The sequence below is a fragment of the Oryx dammah genome, unplaced genomic scaffold, assembly GCF_014754425.2.
Source record: "Oryx dammah isolate SB20612 unplaced genomic scaffold, SCBI_Odam_1.1 HiC_scaffold_11, whole genome shotgun sequence".
Taxonomy (NCBI): Eukaryota; Metazoa; Chordata; class Mammalia; order Artiodactyla; family Bovidae; genus Oryx; species Oryx dammah.
The window spans coordinates 22,242,769-22,259,240 of record NW_024070195.1 but is presented as its reverse complement, the minus strand read 5'-3'; the positions used below and the strand labels follow the sequence as shown (position 1 = coordinate 22,259,240).

Below are 16,472 nucleotides of genomic sequence, written 5' to 3'. Positions count from 1 at the left end.
CCTCCATACCCCCATGTACTTCTTCCTGGCCAACTTGTCTCTCTTGGAGATTGGATACACTTGTTCTACCATACCCAAAATGTTGCAGAACTTTGTGAGTGAGGCCCGAGGAATCTCTCGGGAGGGTTGTGCTACACAGATGTTTTTCTTTACATTATTTGGTATCAGTGAGTGTTGTCTTTTGGCAGCCATGGCTTTTGATCGCTATATGGCCATATGCTCCCCGCTTCACTATACAACACGGATGAGTCGTGGAGTGTGTATCCATTTAGCAATGGTTTCTTGGGGAGTGGGTTGCATAGTAGGCTTGGGCCAAACCAACTATATTTTTTCTTTAGACTTCTGTGGCCCCTGTGAAATAGACCACTTCTTCTGTGATCTCCCACCTATTCTGGCACTAGCCTGTGGGGATACATCCCATAATGAAGCTGCAGTCTTTGTTGCAGCCATTCTTTGCATTTCCAGTCCATTTTTATTAATCATTGCTTCTTATGGCAGAATTCTAGCTGCTGTGTTGGTCATGCCCTCCCCTGAAGGCCGTCAAAAAGCTCTTTCCACCTGTTCTTCCCACCTACTGGTAGTAACACTCTTCTATGGCTCAGCATCTGTCACCTACTTGAGGCCCAAGGCTAGCCATTCACCTGGGGTAGATAAACTCCTGGCCCTCTTCTATACTGTGGTGACATCCATGCTCAATCCTATCATCTACAGCTTAAGGAACAAGGAAGTCAAGACAGCTCTTCAGAGAACTCTGGGCAAGAAAAATGTTTTGACTCACGGGTAGATACCAAAGGACCACACAAATTTCTTTGAAAAAGATGCACACTCAACCTCAGAGGAAGGAAAAAAAGAAAGACAGACAGAGGTAGGGATAAAGAGAGGGAGCGTGGAGGGAGGAAGGAAGGGTGGAAGGAGAGAAAGAAAGAAAGAGGGAGAGAAGGAGAGAGGGAGTGTAGGAGGTTGGTGGGGAGAAGGAAGGAAGACAGAAAGGAAGGAAGGAAACTCTGTACTTGTCAAGGTGTTTTTTAAGAAACTTCTTTAGTAACAGTGATTTTAATTTTGGAGATAGTTCTCTTCTTATAGCAAAAGTTCTGATTGCCAAATTCTGAGAGAAAATTGGCTACCCGTGAATTTTAATAAGTGAATCTAATACTAGACTGGCTTTCTAAAACATTTCAGTCTAGGCTAAAGTACAGGCTTAGAGTATAAAATACCAGATTATATCTCAGAAGCCTAGGAAATTCTCACTCCATACTCTCAGGCATTTTCTCTCCTCTGAGAGGTCAATGTGACTTCTGCCATGGTCACTAGGGTAGCGCTCTCACATATGCCAGTCCTACGTGACTCTTAATTCCCTAATAACTCTATGATGTTCATGACTTTCTTCCATAAAAATGTTTTAAATTCTTCATCCTTAATTATTGGTATATGAAGTAGTCAAATAATTCTTTTATGAGTTGTGGATACTATAAAAATGTGTAAACATTCAAAAAAGCAAACTCTTAAAATTCAGAGGTAATTGTGGCAGAATATTAAAAGAAAAGCATGAGAAATTTTTACCAAGAGTCCCCATAGAAAAAAATGTTTTTGAAAAGAAAGAGAAATCATATTTAAATTCAAGGATGGAAGAAGAAAACTGAGCTTAAAATAATTAATATAAATAATGTTAATGATTTTATGTAATTTACAACATGTACAAGTGTGCAGATGAATCCTGGCAGGATATATTTGGAAATTATCCAAAACTTGCTCTTAAGAGAAATGAACATAGTTACAACAAAATCTAGTATCTCAAGGCATCTGTAGAAGAAATTATCTTGGATTTGAACTCTAGTCCTTGGGGAAGAGCTGTGGTCTAAGGATTTAGCAACTGCCCATACAGTAGTGATAACATGACAGGAATGGAGAACTCTGCTGCCATGACAACTTACAAATAGGATGAATAAATTTTAGTGATCTAACATATAGCATGCTGACTGTAGTTAATAATACTGTATTGTATACTTGAAACTTGCTAAGAGAGTAGACCTAAGTGTTCCTACCACACACATACACAAAAGATATCTATGTTAGGTGATGTTATTTAACTTGATTTTGGCAATCATTTCATGATGAACACATATATAAAGTCATCACATTATCCACCTTAAGTTTTAACTCTTGACAATTTTTTCCATTTTATCTCAATAAAGCTGAAAAAGAAAAAGAAGATGTAATAATGCTACGATTAGGGGATGGTAATGATGTTCACTAATGACCAAGATTTGTTTTACTGGACACATTTTACCAAAAGCTATATAATTCATTGAAGACCAAAACATAATATATTGCAGTTTTTATTTATATCTGTGTGCAATTAACAAAAAATGGAAAGAATCTGAACATGAAAAAATAACTTTAACAATTATGCTATAGAAATAGGCAGGAATTATATGCAGGCATTAGAGATCACTATTCAAAGTGTTTATTAATCTAGAAAAATGATTATTAAAACTAAAGCAAGTAAAAACAATTTGTATAGCATGATCATTTTTGCTTGGTTTACTAATTTTGTAAAGTCTTATAAGTTCAAAAATATCAAAAACTGGGAGGTTACATGTAAAAGCATAAGATTAGAACATTTCCACTCATCATATACAAAATGCAAATATATACTCAAATAAGTATATTTTGTGAGTATACAAAAGTATACTCAAAATGGGTTAAAGACCTAAATGTAAAACCAGAAACCATAAAACTTCTAGAAGAGAACATAGGCAGAACACTCTTTCAGTAAAATCACAGCCATATTTGTTTAAAACTGTATGCTAAGGCAAAAGAAAAAAAAGCAAACAAACAAATTGGACCTAATTAATGTTAAAGGCTTTTTCACAGCAAAGAAAACAATTATTCATAACCAAAATACAACCTACTAAGTGGGAGAAAATATTTGCAAATGATACGACTGGTATGGGATTAATATCCAAAACATATAAATACAACTCAGTATCAAAAAAAAAAACAAATAATGCAATCAAAAAAATGGGCAGAAGTCATGAATAGACATTTTTCCAAAGAAGACATATAGATGGCTAACAAGCACATTAAAAGATCAACATTACAAATTATTAGTGAAATGTAACTCAAAACCAGAATGAGATGTTACATCACACTCATCAGAATGGCTATCATCAAAAAAATGTATGCACAACAAACGTTGGCAAGGATGTGGAGAAAAGAAAATTCCTCATGATGGGAATGTAAATTGGTGCAGTCACTATGAAAAACATTATGGAGGTTTCTCAAAAAACTAAAATACAACATATACTACAATCCAGGATTTCCATTCCTGGGGATACATCTGAAGGAAAAAAAAAAAAAACACTAATTTGAAAAGATACATGCAGTCCAATGTTCATAGCAGCATCTTCTTGCCAAGACATGAGAGCAACCTTACTGTTCATCAACATTTGAATGCATAAAGGAGATAAAGGAGATATATATATATATATATATATATATATAGAGAGAGAGAGAGAGAAATATTGATACAAACGCTCCATATCATCACTTCTATTGGAATCTAAAAAAATAAAACAAATGTATGTAACAACAAACTCACAAATATAGAGAACAGACTAGAGATTCCCAAAGGAAAGAGGGAAAGGAGGGGCAAGATAGGAGTAAGTATGGGATTAATAGATACAAACTGTATAAAATAGACAAGCAACAAGACTATATTGTATAACACGGTCAACTATAGCCATTTTCTTGTAATAATTTTTAATAGAGTATAATCATTGGAAAGACAGATGCTAAAGCAGAAACTCTAATACTTTGGCCACATGATGCAAAAAACTGATTCATTGAAAAAGACCCTGATGTTGGGAAAGATTGAGGGTGGGAGGAGAAGGGGATGACAGAGGATGAGATGGTTGGATGGCATCACTGACTCAATGGACATGAGAAAGAGTAAACTCTGAGAGTTGGTGATAGACAGGGAGACCTGGAGTACTGCATTCCATGGGGTCGCTAAGAGTCAGACTCAACTGAGTGACTTCACTTTCACTTTTCACTTTCATGCATTGGAGAAGGAAATGGCAACCCACTCCAGTGTTCTTGCCTGGAGAATCCCAGGGATGGGGGAGCCTGGTGGGCTGCCATCTATGGGGTCGCACAGAGTCGGACACAACTGAAGTGACTTAGCAGCAGCAGCAGCTGAGAAACATGAGGTTGCCTGTATTGCTCAACCAAAAGTCATAGCTCCTGGAGGTATCACACAGGAGTCATAGCTCCTACGTATTACAGATTCTCTTTTTCTGGTTTCACTTGAGGTACAGCACAGAATAAGACATCAGTTCAGTTCAACTGCTTAGTCGTGTCCAACTCTTCTGCTGCACCCTCATAGAGTGCAGCACGCCAGGCCTCCCTGTCCATCACTAACTCCTGGAGCTTACTCAAACTCATATTCATAGAGTCAGTGATGCCATCCAACCATTTCAAACTCTGTCATCCCCTTCTCCTCCCAGCTTCAATCTCTCCCAGAATCAGGGTCTTTTCCAATGAGTCAGTTCTCATCAGGTGGGCATTGAAGTTTCAGCTTCAGCATCAGTTTCACCAATGAATATTCAGGACAGATTTCCTTTAGGATGAACTGGTTGGATATCCTTGCAGTCCAAGGGACTCTCAAGAGTTCTCCAACCAACACCACAGTTTAAAAGCATCAATTCTTCAGCACTCAGCTTTCTTTATGGCCCAACTCTCACATCCATACATGACGACTGAAAAAAACCATAGCCTTAACTAGACGGACCTTTGTTGGCAAAGTAATGTCTCTGCTTTTGAATATGCTATCTAGGTTGGTCATAACTTTTCTTCCAAGGAGTAAGCGTCTTTTAATTTCATGGCTGCAATCACCATCTGCAGTGATTTTGGAGCCCAGAAAAATAAAGTCTGACACTGTTTCCACTGTTTCCCCATTTATTTCCCATGAAGTGATGGAGCCAGATGCCATGATCTTTGTTTTCTTAATGTTGAGCTTCAAGCCAACTTTCTCACTCTCCTCCTTCACTTTCATCAAGAGGCTTTTTAGTTCCTCTTCACTTTCTGCCATAAGGGTGGTGTCATCTGCATATCTGAGGTTATTGATATCTCTCCTGGCAATCTTGATTCCAGCTTGTGCTTCTCCCAGCCCAGCGTTTCTCATGATATACTCTGAATATAAGTTAAATAAGCAGGGTGACAATAGACAGCCTTGACGAACTCCTTTTCCTATTTGGAACCAGTCTGTTGTTCCATGTCCAGTTCTAACTGTTGCTTCCTGACCTGCATATAGGTTTCTCAAGAGGCAACTCAGGTGGTCTGGTATTCCCATCTCTTTCACAATTTTCCATTGTTTATTGTGATCTGCACAGTCAAAGGCTTTGGCATATTCAACAAAGCAGAAATAGATGTTTTTCTGGAACTCTCTTGCTTTTTCCACGATCCAGCAGATGTTAGCAATTTGATCTTTGGTTCCTCTGCTTTTTCTAAAACCAGCTTGAACATCTGGAAGTTCACAGTTCATGTATTGCTGAAGCCTGGCTTGGAGAATTTTGAGCATTACTTTACTAGCATGTGAGATGAGTGCAATTGTGTGGCATTACCTTTCTTTGGGATTGGAATGAAAACTGACCTTTTCCAGTCCTGTGGTCACTGTTGAGTTTTCCAAATTTGCTGGCATATTGAGTGCAGCACTTTCACAGCATCATCTTTTAGGATTTGAAATAACTCAACTGCAATTCCATCGCCTCCTCTAGCTTTGTTCACAGTGATGCTTCCTAAGGCCTACTTGACTTTGCATCCAGGATTTCTGGCTCTGGGTGAGTGATCACACCATCATGGTTATCTGGGTCTTGAAGATCTTTTTTGTATAGTTCTTACGTGTATTCTTGCCACCTCTTCTTAATACCTTCTGCTTCTGTTAGGCCCACACCATTTCTGTCCTTTATTGTGCCCATTTTGCATGAAATGTTTCCTAGGTATCTCTAATTTTCTTGAAGAAATCTCTAGTCTTTCCCATTCTATTGTTTTCCCCTATTTCTTTGCATTGATCACTGAGGAAGGCTTTCTTATCTCTCCTTGCTATTCTTTGGAACTCTGCATTCAGATGGGTATATCTTTCCTTTTCTCCTTTGCTTTTTGCTTCTCTTCTTTTCTCAGCTATTTGTAAGGCCTCCTCAGACAACCATTTTGCTTTTTTTCTTTCTTTTTCTTGGAGATGGTCTTGATCACTGCCTCCTGTACAATGTCATGAACCTCCATCCATATTTCTTCAGACACTCTTTTCTATCAGATCTAATCCCTTGAATCTGTTTGTCACTTCCACTGTATAATCGTAAAGGATTTGTTTTTGGTCATGCCTGAATGGTCTAGTGGTTTTCCCTACTTTCTTCAATTTAAGTCTGAATTTGGCAATGAGGAGTTCATGATCTCTGAGGCTTGGTCTCATGATGTCAGCTCCTGGTCTTGTTTTTGCTGACCGTATAAAGCTTCTCCATCTTTGACTACAAAGAATAAAATCAGTCTGATTTTAGTATTGACCATCTGGCGATGTCCATGTGTTGAGTCTTGTCTTGTGTTGTTGGAAGAGGGTGTTTGCTATGGATGAGTGTGTTCTCTTGGCAAAATTCTATTAGCCTTTGCCCTGCTTCATTCTGTACTCCAAGGTCAAATTTGCCTGTTACTCCAGGTAAGTCTTGACTTCCTACTTTTGCATTCAAGTCCCCTATAATGAAAAGGACATCTTTTTTGGGTGTTAGTGCTAGAAGGTCTTGTAGGTCTTCATAGAACAATTCAAATTCAACTTCTTCAGCATTACTGATTGGGGCATAGACTTGGATTACTGTGATAGTGAATAGTTTCCTTGGAAATAAACAGAGATCATTCTGTCATTTTTGAGATTGCATCCAAGTACATTCAGACTTTTTTGTGGACTATGAGGGCTACTCCATTTCTTCTAAGGTATTCTTGCCACAGTAGTAGATATAATGATCATCTGAGTTAAATTCACCCATTCCAGTCCATTTTAGTTCACTGATTCCTAAAACGTTGATGTTCACTCTTGCCATCTCCTGTTTGACCACTTCCAATTTACTTTGATTCATGAACCTAACATTCCAGGTTCCTATGCAATATTGTTCTTTACAACATCAGACTTTACTTCAGTCACCAGTCACATCCACAACTGGGTGTTGTTTTTGCTTTGGCTCCATTTCTTCATTCTTTCTGGAGTTACTTCTCCACTGTTCTCCGGTAGCATATTGGCACCTACCGAACTGGGGATTTCCTCTTTCAGTATCCTATCTTTTTGCCTTTTCATACTCTTCATGGGGTCTCAAGGCAAGAATACTGAAGTGGTTTGCCATTTCCTGCCTCACGCAGTGCCCCCGACCCTGCAGCAAGCCACTGCCAACCAACACCTTCGCTGGAGACACCTGGACACTCATGGAAAGTCTGGGTCAGTCCTCTTGTGGGGTCACTGCTCCGTTTTCCTGGGTCCTGATGCACACAAGGTTTTGTTTGTACCCTCCGAGAGTCTGTCTCCCCAGTCCTGTGTAAGTTCTGGGGGCTCTATTGTGGGGTTGATGGTGACCTCCTCCAAGAGGGCTTATGCCATACCCAGGTCTGCTGCACCCAGAGCCCCTGCCCCTGCAGCGGGCCACTGCTGACTCGTACCTTCACAGGAGACACTCAAACACTCAAAGGCAGGTCTGGCTCATTCTCTGTGAGTTCTTCTGGTGTGCACAAGATTTTGTTTGAGCTCTCTGAGCATCTCTGGCAGGTATGGAGTTTGATTCTAAACACAATTTCGCCCCTCCTACCGTCTTGTTGGGGCTTCTCCTCTGCCCTTGGACGTGGGGTATCTTTTTTTTGGTGAGATCCAACATTCTCCTGTCGATGGTTGTTCAGCAACAAGTTGTAATTTTGGAGTTCTCACAGGAGAAGGTGAGTGCCCGTCCTTCTACATACCTAATGCAATAAAGAGGGGATCTGGACAGAAGAAGAATGAAATATATCCACCCATCACACTTGTAAAGTGGAACAAACATATGATTCACTTTATACTAGTGGCTCCATTTAGGGAAAGGATAATGGGATTATAAGCCATGGAAAGAGAATGTTCAAAGAGAGATATATCTGTTTATAACTATTATTCAATACATTTAAATTTGCTTTTTTCAAAATATATAATATACACATGGATATGAGTGAAATTTTATTATATGTAAGAATTTAATTTTTTAATTAATTTATTTTTTAATTGAAAGATAATTGCTTTACAGAATTTCATTGTTTTCTAACAAACCTCTACATGAATCAGCCATAGGTATACATATGTCTCCTCCCTCTTGAACCTCCCTCAGATCTCCCTCCCTAGCCCATCCCTCTAGGCTGATACAGAGCCACTGTTTGAATTCTTGAGACATAAAGCAAATTCCCATGGGCTATCTATTTTACATATGGTAATATAAGTTTCCATATTATTCTCTCCATACATCTCACCCTCGTCTCCTCTGCCCATGTCCAAAAGTCTGTTTTCTATGTCTGTTTCTCCATCTCTGCCCTTCACATAAATTCTTTGGTACCATCTTTCTAGATTCCATATATATGTGTTAGTATACAATATTTATCTTTCTCTTTCTGACTTACTTTACTCTGTATAATAGGTTCTAGGTTCATTCACCTCATTAGAACTGACTCAGATGCATTCCTTTTTTTTTTTTAATTTAACTAAAATGATGGTTTCTAATGGGAACCAGAGGTATGGTTACAGTTATGGCTGAGTAATATTCCATTGTGTAAAAGTACCACAACTTCTTTATCCATTCATCTGTCAATGGACGTGTAAGTTGCTTCCATGTTCTAGCTATTGTAAAGAGTGCTATAGTGAACATTGGGGTACATGTGTCTTTTTCAATTTTGGTTTCCTTAGGGTATATGCCTAGGAGTGGGATTGCTGGATTATGTGGTGGTTTTATTCCTAGTTTTCTAAGGAATCTATGAGTGTAACTTTTTAATCTTAAGGCATATATACAAATCTGACTACTATTATGTGTAAGTGAGAGATTAAGAGAAAGGGAGTGAGAGGTTGAAAGAGAGACTGTCTTGAGCCCTTATATTAGAGAAGTTTTTAAATGTTCTAAATTATTTTTTAATGTCATTTTATTCTTCCTCACTGGAAAGACCAATTATGGTTTGTTTTTTTTTTTTCTTTTCTTGCCAGCTCATTTTTATGCCCCTTCACTGTATGGTCAGAAATATTAAGTCTTATGTGAGATATTCTACAAATAAACAAAATAAGGTATTTAAGGAACTCACATTTAAATCTTCCAGAATCATTTACTCAAACTAGCTTTACTCTGATGATATCTTATTTTAAATTGTTGTTTAACAACTATTTGAAAGAAAAATTAAGAAAGCAATCCCATATACAATTGCATTGAAAATAATAAAATACCTGAAAATGAATTTAACCAAAGAATTGAAAGATCAGTACACTGAAAACTACAAGACACTGAAAAAGGAACTGAAGGACATACAAATAAATGGAAATATTTTCCACAGATTGATGGAATTAATTTAAATATCCATACTACCCAGAACAATATACAGATTCAATGAATTCCCTATCAAATTCAAATGGCATTTTACACAGCATTAGAACATACAATTTTAAATCTTTCTATGGAACTATAAAAGTTCCTAAATAGTCAAAGATATCTTAAGAAAGAAGACCAAATCCAGAGGCATCTATCTCCCTGATCTCAAACTATATTAAGAATCAACAGAAAACAAAACAGTATGGCACTAACATTAAAAAAGACATAGTAATCAATATAAAAATATAGAGAGCCCATAAACAAACCCACCCACGTAAGGCTGATTAATTTATGGCAAAAAAGGCAATAATGATGTAAAGGATAGTCTCTTCAACAAATGGTGCTGTAAAAATTGGAAGTTCAGTTCAGTCACTCATTCATGTTTGACTCTTCATGACCCCATGGATTGCAGCATGCCAGGCTTCCCTGTCATAACTCCCAGAGCTTACTCAAACTCATGTCCGTAGAGTCGGTGATGCCATCCAACCATCTCATCCTCTGTCATCCCCTTCTCCTACTGCCTTCAAACTTTTCCAGCATCAGGGTCTTTTCCAATGAGTCATTTCTTCGCATCAGGTGGCCAAATTATTGGAGCTTCAGCTTCAGCATCAGTTCTTCCAAGGAATGTTCAGGACAGATTTCCTTTAGGATTGACTGGTTGGATCTCCTTGCAGTCCAAGGGCCTCTCAAGAGTCTTCTCCAACACCACAGTTCAAAAGCATCAATTCTTTGCCACTCAGCTTTCTTTAGAATCCCAACTCTCACATCCATACATGATGACTGGAAAAACCATAGCTTTGACTAGACAGACCTTTGTCGGCAGTAACATCTATGCTTTTTAATATGCTGTCTAGGTTTGTCATAGCTTTTCTCCCAAGGAGTAAGTGTCTTTTAATTTCTTGCCTGCAGTCACCATCTACAGTGATTTTGGAGTCCAAGAAAATAAAGCTTGTCACGGTTTCCATTGTTTCCCCATCTGCTTGCCATGAAGTGATGGGAACAGATGCCATGATCTTTGGTTTTTGAATGTTGAGTTTTAAGCCAGCTTTTCACTCTCCTCTTTCACTTTCATCAGAGGCTCTTTAGTTCGTCTGCACTTTCTGTCATAAGGATGGTGTCATCTATATCAGTTCAGTTCAGTTCAGTCGCTCAGTTGGGTCAGACTCCATATCTGAGGTTATTTATATTTCTCCCAGCAATCTTGATTCCAACTTGTGCTCCACCCAGCCCAGCATTTCGCATGATCTACTCTACATATAAGTTAAATAAGCAGGGTGACAATATACCACCTTGACATACTCCTTTCCCAATTTGGAACCAGTCCATTGTTCCATGGCTGGTTTAACTGTTGCTTCTTAACCTGCATATAGGTTTCTCAGGAGGCAGGTAAAGTGGTCTGGTATTCCCATCTCTTGAAGAATTTTCCACAGTTTGTTGTGATCCACACAGTCAAAGGTTTTAGCATTGTCAATGAAGCAGAAGTAAATGTTTTTCTGGAATTCTCTTGCTTTTTTGATGATCCAACAAAATGTTGGAATTTGATCTCTGGTTCTTCTGCCTCTTTTAAATCCAGCTTGAACATCTGGAAGTTCTCGGTTCATGTACTGTTGAAGTCTAGCTTGGAAAATTTTGAGCATTACTTTGCCTGCGTGTGAGGTGAGTGCAATTGTGCAGTAGTTTGAGCATTCTTTGGCCTTGTTTTTCTTTTGGATTGGAGTGAAAACTGACCTTTTCCAGACCTGTGGCCACTGCTGAGTTTTCCAAATTTGCTGGCATATTGAGTGCAGCACTTTCACAGCATCATCTTTTAGGATTTGAAATAGCTCACCTGGAATTCCATCACCTCCACTAGCTTTGTTCATAGTGATGCTTCCTAAGGCCCACTTGACTTCATACTCCAGGATATCTGGTTCTAGGTAAGTGATCACACTATCATGGTTACAAAGGTCATTAAGATCTTTTTTGTATGAAACTGGGCTGCTACCTGACACTATACACAAAATTAACTCAAAATGGATTAAAGACTCCAATATGAGATGAAAACACATAAAACTCCCAGAAGACAATGTAGACAATAAGCTCCTTGACATCACTCAAGGCAATAGTTTTTTTTGGATCTAACCCCAAAAGCAATGGCAAGAAAAGCAAAAATAATCCAATGAGTCTGCATCAAACATAAAAGCTTCTTCACAGTGAAGGAAACCATGAACAGAATAAAAAAGGCAACCTAGAGAATGGGAAAAGATATTTACAAATCATTATATACAAAAATTTATAAAAAACAATATCCAAAATAAAGAACCCATATAACTCAATATCAAAACAACAATCCAACTGAAAACAAGTAAAAGTTCCAAATAGACAATTTTTTGAAGAAGACATACAGATGGCCAACAAACACATGAAAAGATGTTCAACATGCCTAATTATTAGAGAAATGCTAATCAAAACCAAAAGTATGACCTCACATTTGTCACAGTGGCTTTTATCAAAAGAACAAGGAATAATAAGTGTTGGGAAGAATGTAAAGAAAAAGGAACCACTTATGGGAAAGAAAATTGGTGGAGACAATATGAAAATCATATGGAGATTCCTTCAAAAATTGAAAATAGAATTATTAGATAATCCAGCAATTTCAATTCTTGGTGTATATCTGGAGATGACAAAAACACTAATTCAAAAAGATATATGCACCTATATGTTCATTGAAGCCTTATTTACAATGGCCAAGATATGGAAACAGCTTAAGTGTCCATCAATGGAAAAATGGATAAAGAAGATGCTGTATCACATACACAATGCAATTCTACCTAGCCATAAGAAAAGAATGAAATCTTGCCATTTGTAATAACACAGATGGACCTTGAGGAAGTTATGCTAAGAAAATAAGTCACACAAAGACACATACTGTATGTGGAATATTTTTTTAAAAGCAAATGAGCAAACAAAACAGAACTTATAGAAAAAGGACTGGTATTTGCCAGAGAAGATGAGGGTTGAAAGGTAGGAAAGAGGGTGAAGGGAATCAACAGGTTAATTTCCAGCTATAAAATAAATTAGTCATGGGTTGTGAATATGGTCAATAACATTACATTGCAAATTTGAAAATTACTAAGAAAATAAATCTTAAAAGAGCTCATCACAAAGAAAAAATTGTAACTTTGTATAATGATCAATGGTAATTAGACTTACTGTGATCGAAATGTATATAAATGTCAAATCATCATATTGTACACCTGAAAATAATGTAATATATGTCATTTATACTCTAATTTTAAAATCATGAAAATAAAACATACATTAAAAAGGAAAATAAATGAATAAAATAAAATTAGTTTCCAGTGTGTTGGGAAATCAAATGAGTCTATTTTAAAACAAATCTAGCAATAGAGGAGGTTTAATACAAACCTCAATTCAGAAGGTAAACAAATGTACATAAGGAGCATTCCCATGGAGAACTCTGTCCCAAGGAACTTTGTCTGCTAACTCATCTGAGATAACCATAAATGGGCTATTTGAAAATAATGCCCAAGGGTCTCAGGAATATAATAAAATTGCACACCCACAGGACACTCTTGATATTATCTACTAAGGTCTTCCTAAGCTGGGCTTTTTTCTTTGTGGCAGCATTTTATCAAATGGAAAACTCACATTTCTGAAGATATTTCTTAAGTACTCATCTGCATACTCCAGTTTCTCATCCTTCTCTGAAAATTTGAAAAAAATCAAGTGCATTCCTTGATGTCTCACACTTCTTTTTCTTAAATGATATTTATCAAAGTAAGGGTAAGTAAAAAGACTCTTGTTTTAAAATCTATCCATTCTTAGGGAAAGTTGGAATGTGTGTACATCATAGTGCCAAATATTCAAAGGAAAATCAGAAAGCATTTCAATTCTGAGAGCCTTCTTTAAACATTGGAAATAACTAGTGTGGTGTTGTAGAAAGAAACTAGATTTTTCTCTGTGATCAAACTAATTCTCTCATTTGAACCTACATTAAAAGCATGTACATTTTAATAAACATTATAAAAGTGTGAAAGTGAAGTCGCTCAGTCATGTCTGACTCTTTGCAACCATATGGACTGTAGCCTGCCAGACTCCTCCATCCATGGGATTTTCCAGGCAAGAATACTGGAGTGGGTTGCTGTTTCCTTCTCCAGGGAATCTTCTCGACCCAGGGATGAATCCTGGGTCTTCTGCACTACAAGCAGACTCTTTACCATCTGAGCCACCAGGGAAGCCCAATAAACATGAAATCTGACAAATATTAAATAACTGAATTAAATGTGTAGCTTGTATTCAATTATGTGAACATTCTTAATATGTAGTAAAAATCTGGTGGATCAACTTGTCTACATGATTGATCCAGATGTTCTGAAATCAGATAAAAAATTTTCTTTCTTCAATAACTTTTTTCCACATATAACTTTAAAGTCACTGTAAATATAAATAAAATTCTGTGTAATGAAAATTATATAGTAAAAGATATACTACAATAAAATTTAGTGGACATTAAACCTTCACAGATAAAGAGATCCCTATGTGGTTAAACAGTGATGGAAAAATCACTGGAAGTACTTCAAAAGTTGGATTAAAATGTCATGATATTTGACATTTAAAAGTAAAGAAATATCATGAGAACCACATGGAAAAGACTAGAAAGAGATCGAGGATAGGATTACAGCACTTAAATATACAGTTTTGGAATCTTTAAATTTGAAATTTTACTCTCATTATCTCCTACCTGGTTGAAGAAATTGATTGCTTTTTGATCTTTAGAACATTCATAGCTGTTAGGCTACAATAGGGATAAATGATTAATAATATCTTAAAATATGGAGACTAATATTTCCTTTGTCATGAGGTTTAGGGATAGATAACTAAATGAGTTAATGGATGTAAAATGATTCCTGTAGTGTCTGACACACAGCCCTCATTATGGATTAGTTGGAATTATTATTTTATTATTGTATTTCACACACCTGACCTGGGGTAGTGTGAGATCAAAGAGCCATGGTGACATCTTGGCCCTGAGTAATGTTATGTGACACTTTCCAGGATGGCTTTGAGGATTTGATGAAATAGTGGATGTGAAAACTTTGCTCTGCAACCCTACAAATGTAATCTGTTGCCCCTAGACTGATAAGTCTGCTATCCTGAATAGGAATAAAGATTTGCCTCCTGATCTAGTTCCCTAAACATAAAGATTAGATTTGTAGCTACTTTGCCAACAAAGGTCTGTCTAGTCAAAGCTATGGTTTTTCCAGTAGTCATGTATGGATGTGAGAGTTGGACTGTAAAAAAAAAAAAAAAAAAGCTGAGCACTGAAAAATTGATGCTTTTGAACTGTGGTGTTAGAGAAGACTCTTGGAGTTCTTGGACTGCAAGGAAATCCAACCAGTCAATTCTAAAGGAAATCAGTCCTGAACAGTCATTGGAAGGACTGATGCTGAGGCTGAAAGTCCAATACTTTGGCCATCTGATGCGAAGAACTGACTCATTTGAAAAGACCCTGATGCTGGGAAAGATTGAAGGTGGGAGAAAAAGGGGATGACAGAGGATGAGATGGTTGGAGGGCATCACTGACTCAATGGACATGAGTTCGAGTAAACTCCGGGAGTTGGTGATGGACAGGGAAGCCTGGCGTGCTGCAGTCCACAGGGTCACAAATAGTCAGACACAACTGAGCAACTGAACTAACAATTAACTAAGTCATTGATAACTATCCAAATTCTTATGTAGAAACAGGATAAGCCCACTCAATAAAGAAAAATTCCTGCAAGATAGATGATTAAAATTTAACATGAAAAACCAATTGCCCAGTTTAAATGAAGTCATTGTGCAAGAAAATTTACATCCCAAAACAAAATTCTGGGTATAGGAAAACATGTCATAGCTAAATCCTCTCCATTTATATTTCAGGACACTGGCACAAAAATGTTTAAATTTCTTTTTCAATTATAAATTACTAAGATGGATTTGAATAAAACCTGCCTTGGCAGTTCCTATGCAGATGATGTAACTCTTCAACTATAATAATATACTTGTATCTGAACAAGCCTACCTTGATGATGCTTAAGTGCAGGGTTTTATCCACCTCATTCTTGTGCTATAGCTATAGCTATAGCTAACAATTTTAGTCAATATTTCAGTAATACCTTGCAGAAGTGATTCTGAAAAGGAACTATCTGACTCCTAGGTCCCATGCCACATCTACTCTACTAGACATTTGAATATGGGAACCAATAAACTTCATTTTAATTGCATTTTCAGCTGATAAGTATGCAAACATAGTATGAAAAGCATTCCTTTGGAAAATATAAACCACAGTCATTTCTACTTGACATTTAATCCTCACCATAGCACAAGGACATAGTCACTGCATCTTTATTATACACAAAAGAAAATTCAATTTCAAAAAGGTTAGGTTACTTAAGCCAGTTACCTTTATTTTGTAGACTCTTGAAAAGAAATTAAGTCGCCTAGTATCACACTTGTTTCCTTAGTCCTCTCCTCCAGTTCATATGGTAAAGCATCTGCCTACAATGCGGGAGACCCAGGTTTGATCCCTGGGTCGGGAAGATCCCCTGGAGAAGGAAATAGCAACCCACTCCAGTACTCTTGCCTGGAAAATCCCATGGACGGAGGATCCTGGTAAGCTACAGATCATGGGGTCACAAAGAGTCAGACACGCCTGAGTGACTTCACTTTGACTTTTTTCTAGTTAGTTACTATACTCAACCTCCTATGACTGGATGCTTAATTGTGCGAGCTACATAATTCTGTTTTATCATTTCTCAAAATTTTTCTACCTTTCTTGCTACCTGCCATAGGTGAAACAAATTGAAGATA

The 16,472-nt window shown here is 37.2% G+C and overlaps 1 protein-coding gene across 1 annotated transcript in view; it reads left to right on the top strand.

Annotated features, from left to right (window-relative positions):
- Positions 1–784, top strand: part of LOC120869739 (olfactory receptor 10C1-like) — a 38,722-nt gene extending 37,938 nt beyond the window's left edge. The window contains exon 2 of the mRNA XM_040249015.1: positions 1–784. Within this exon, the coding sequence (XP_040104949.1) occupies positions 1–784 (784 nt within the window).
- The last annotated feature ends 15,688 nt before the right edge of the window (positions 785–16,472 follow it).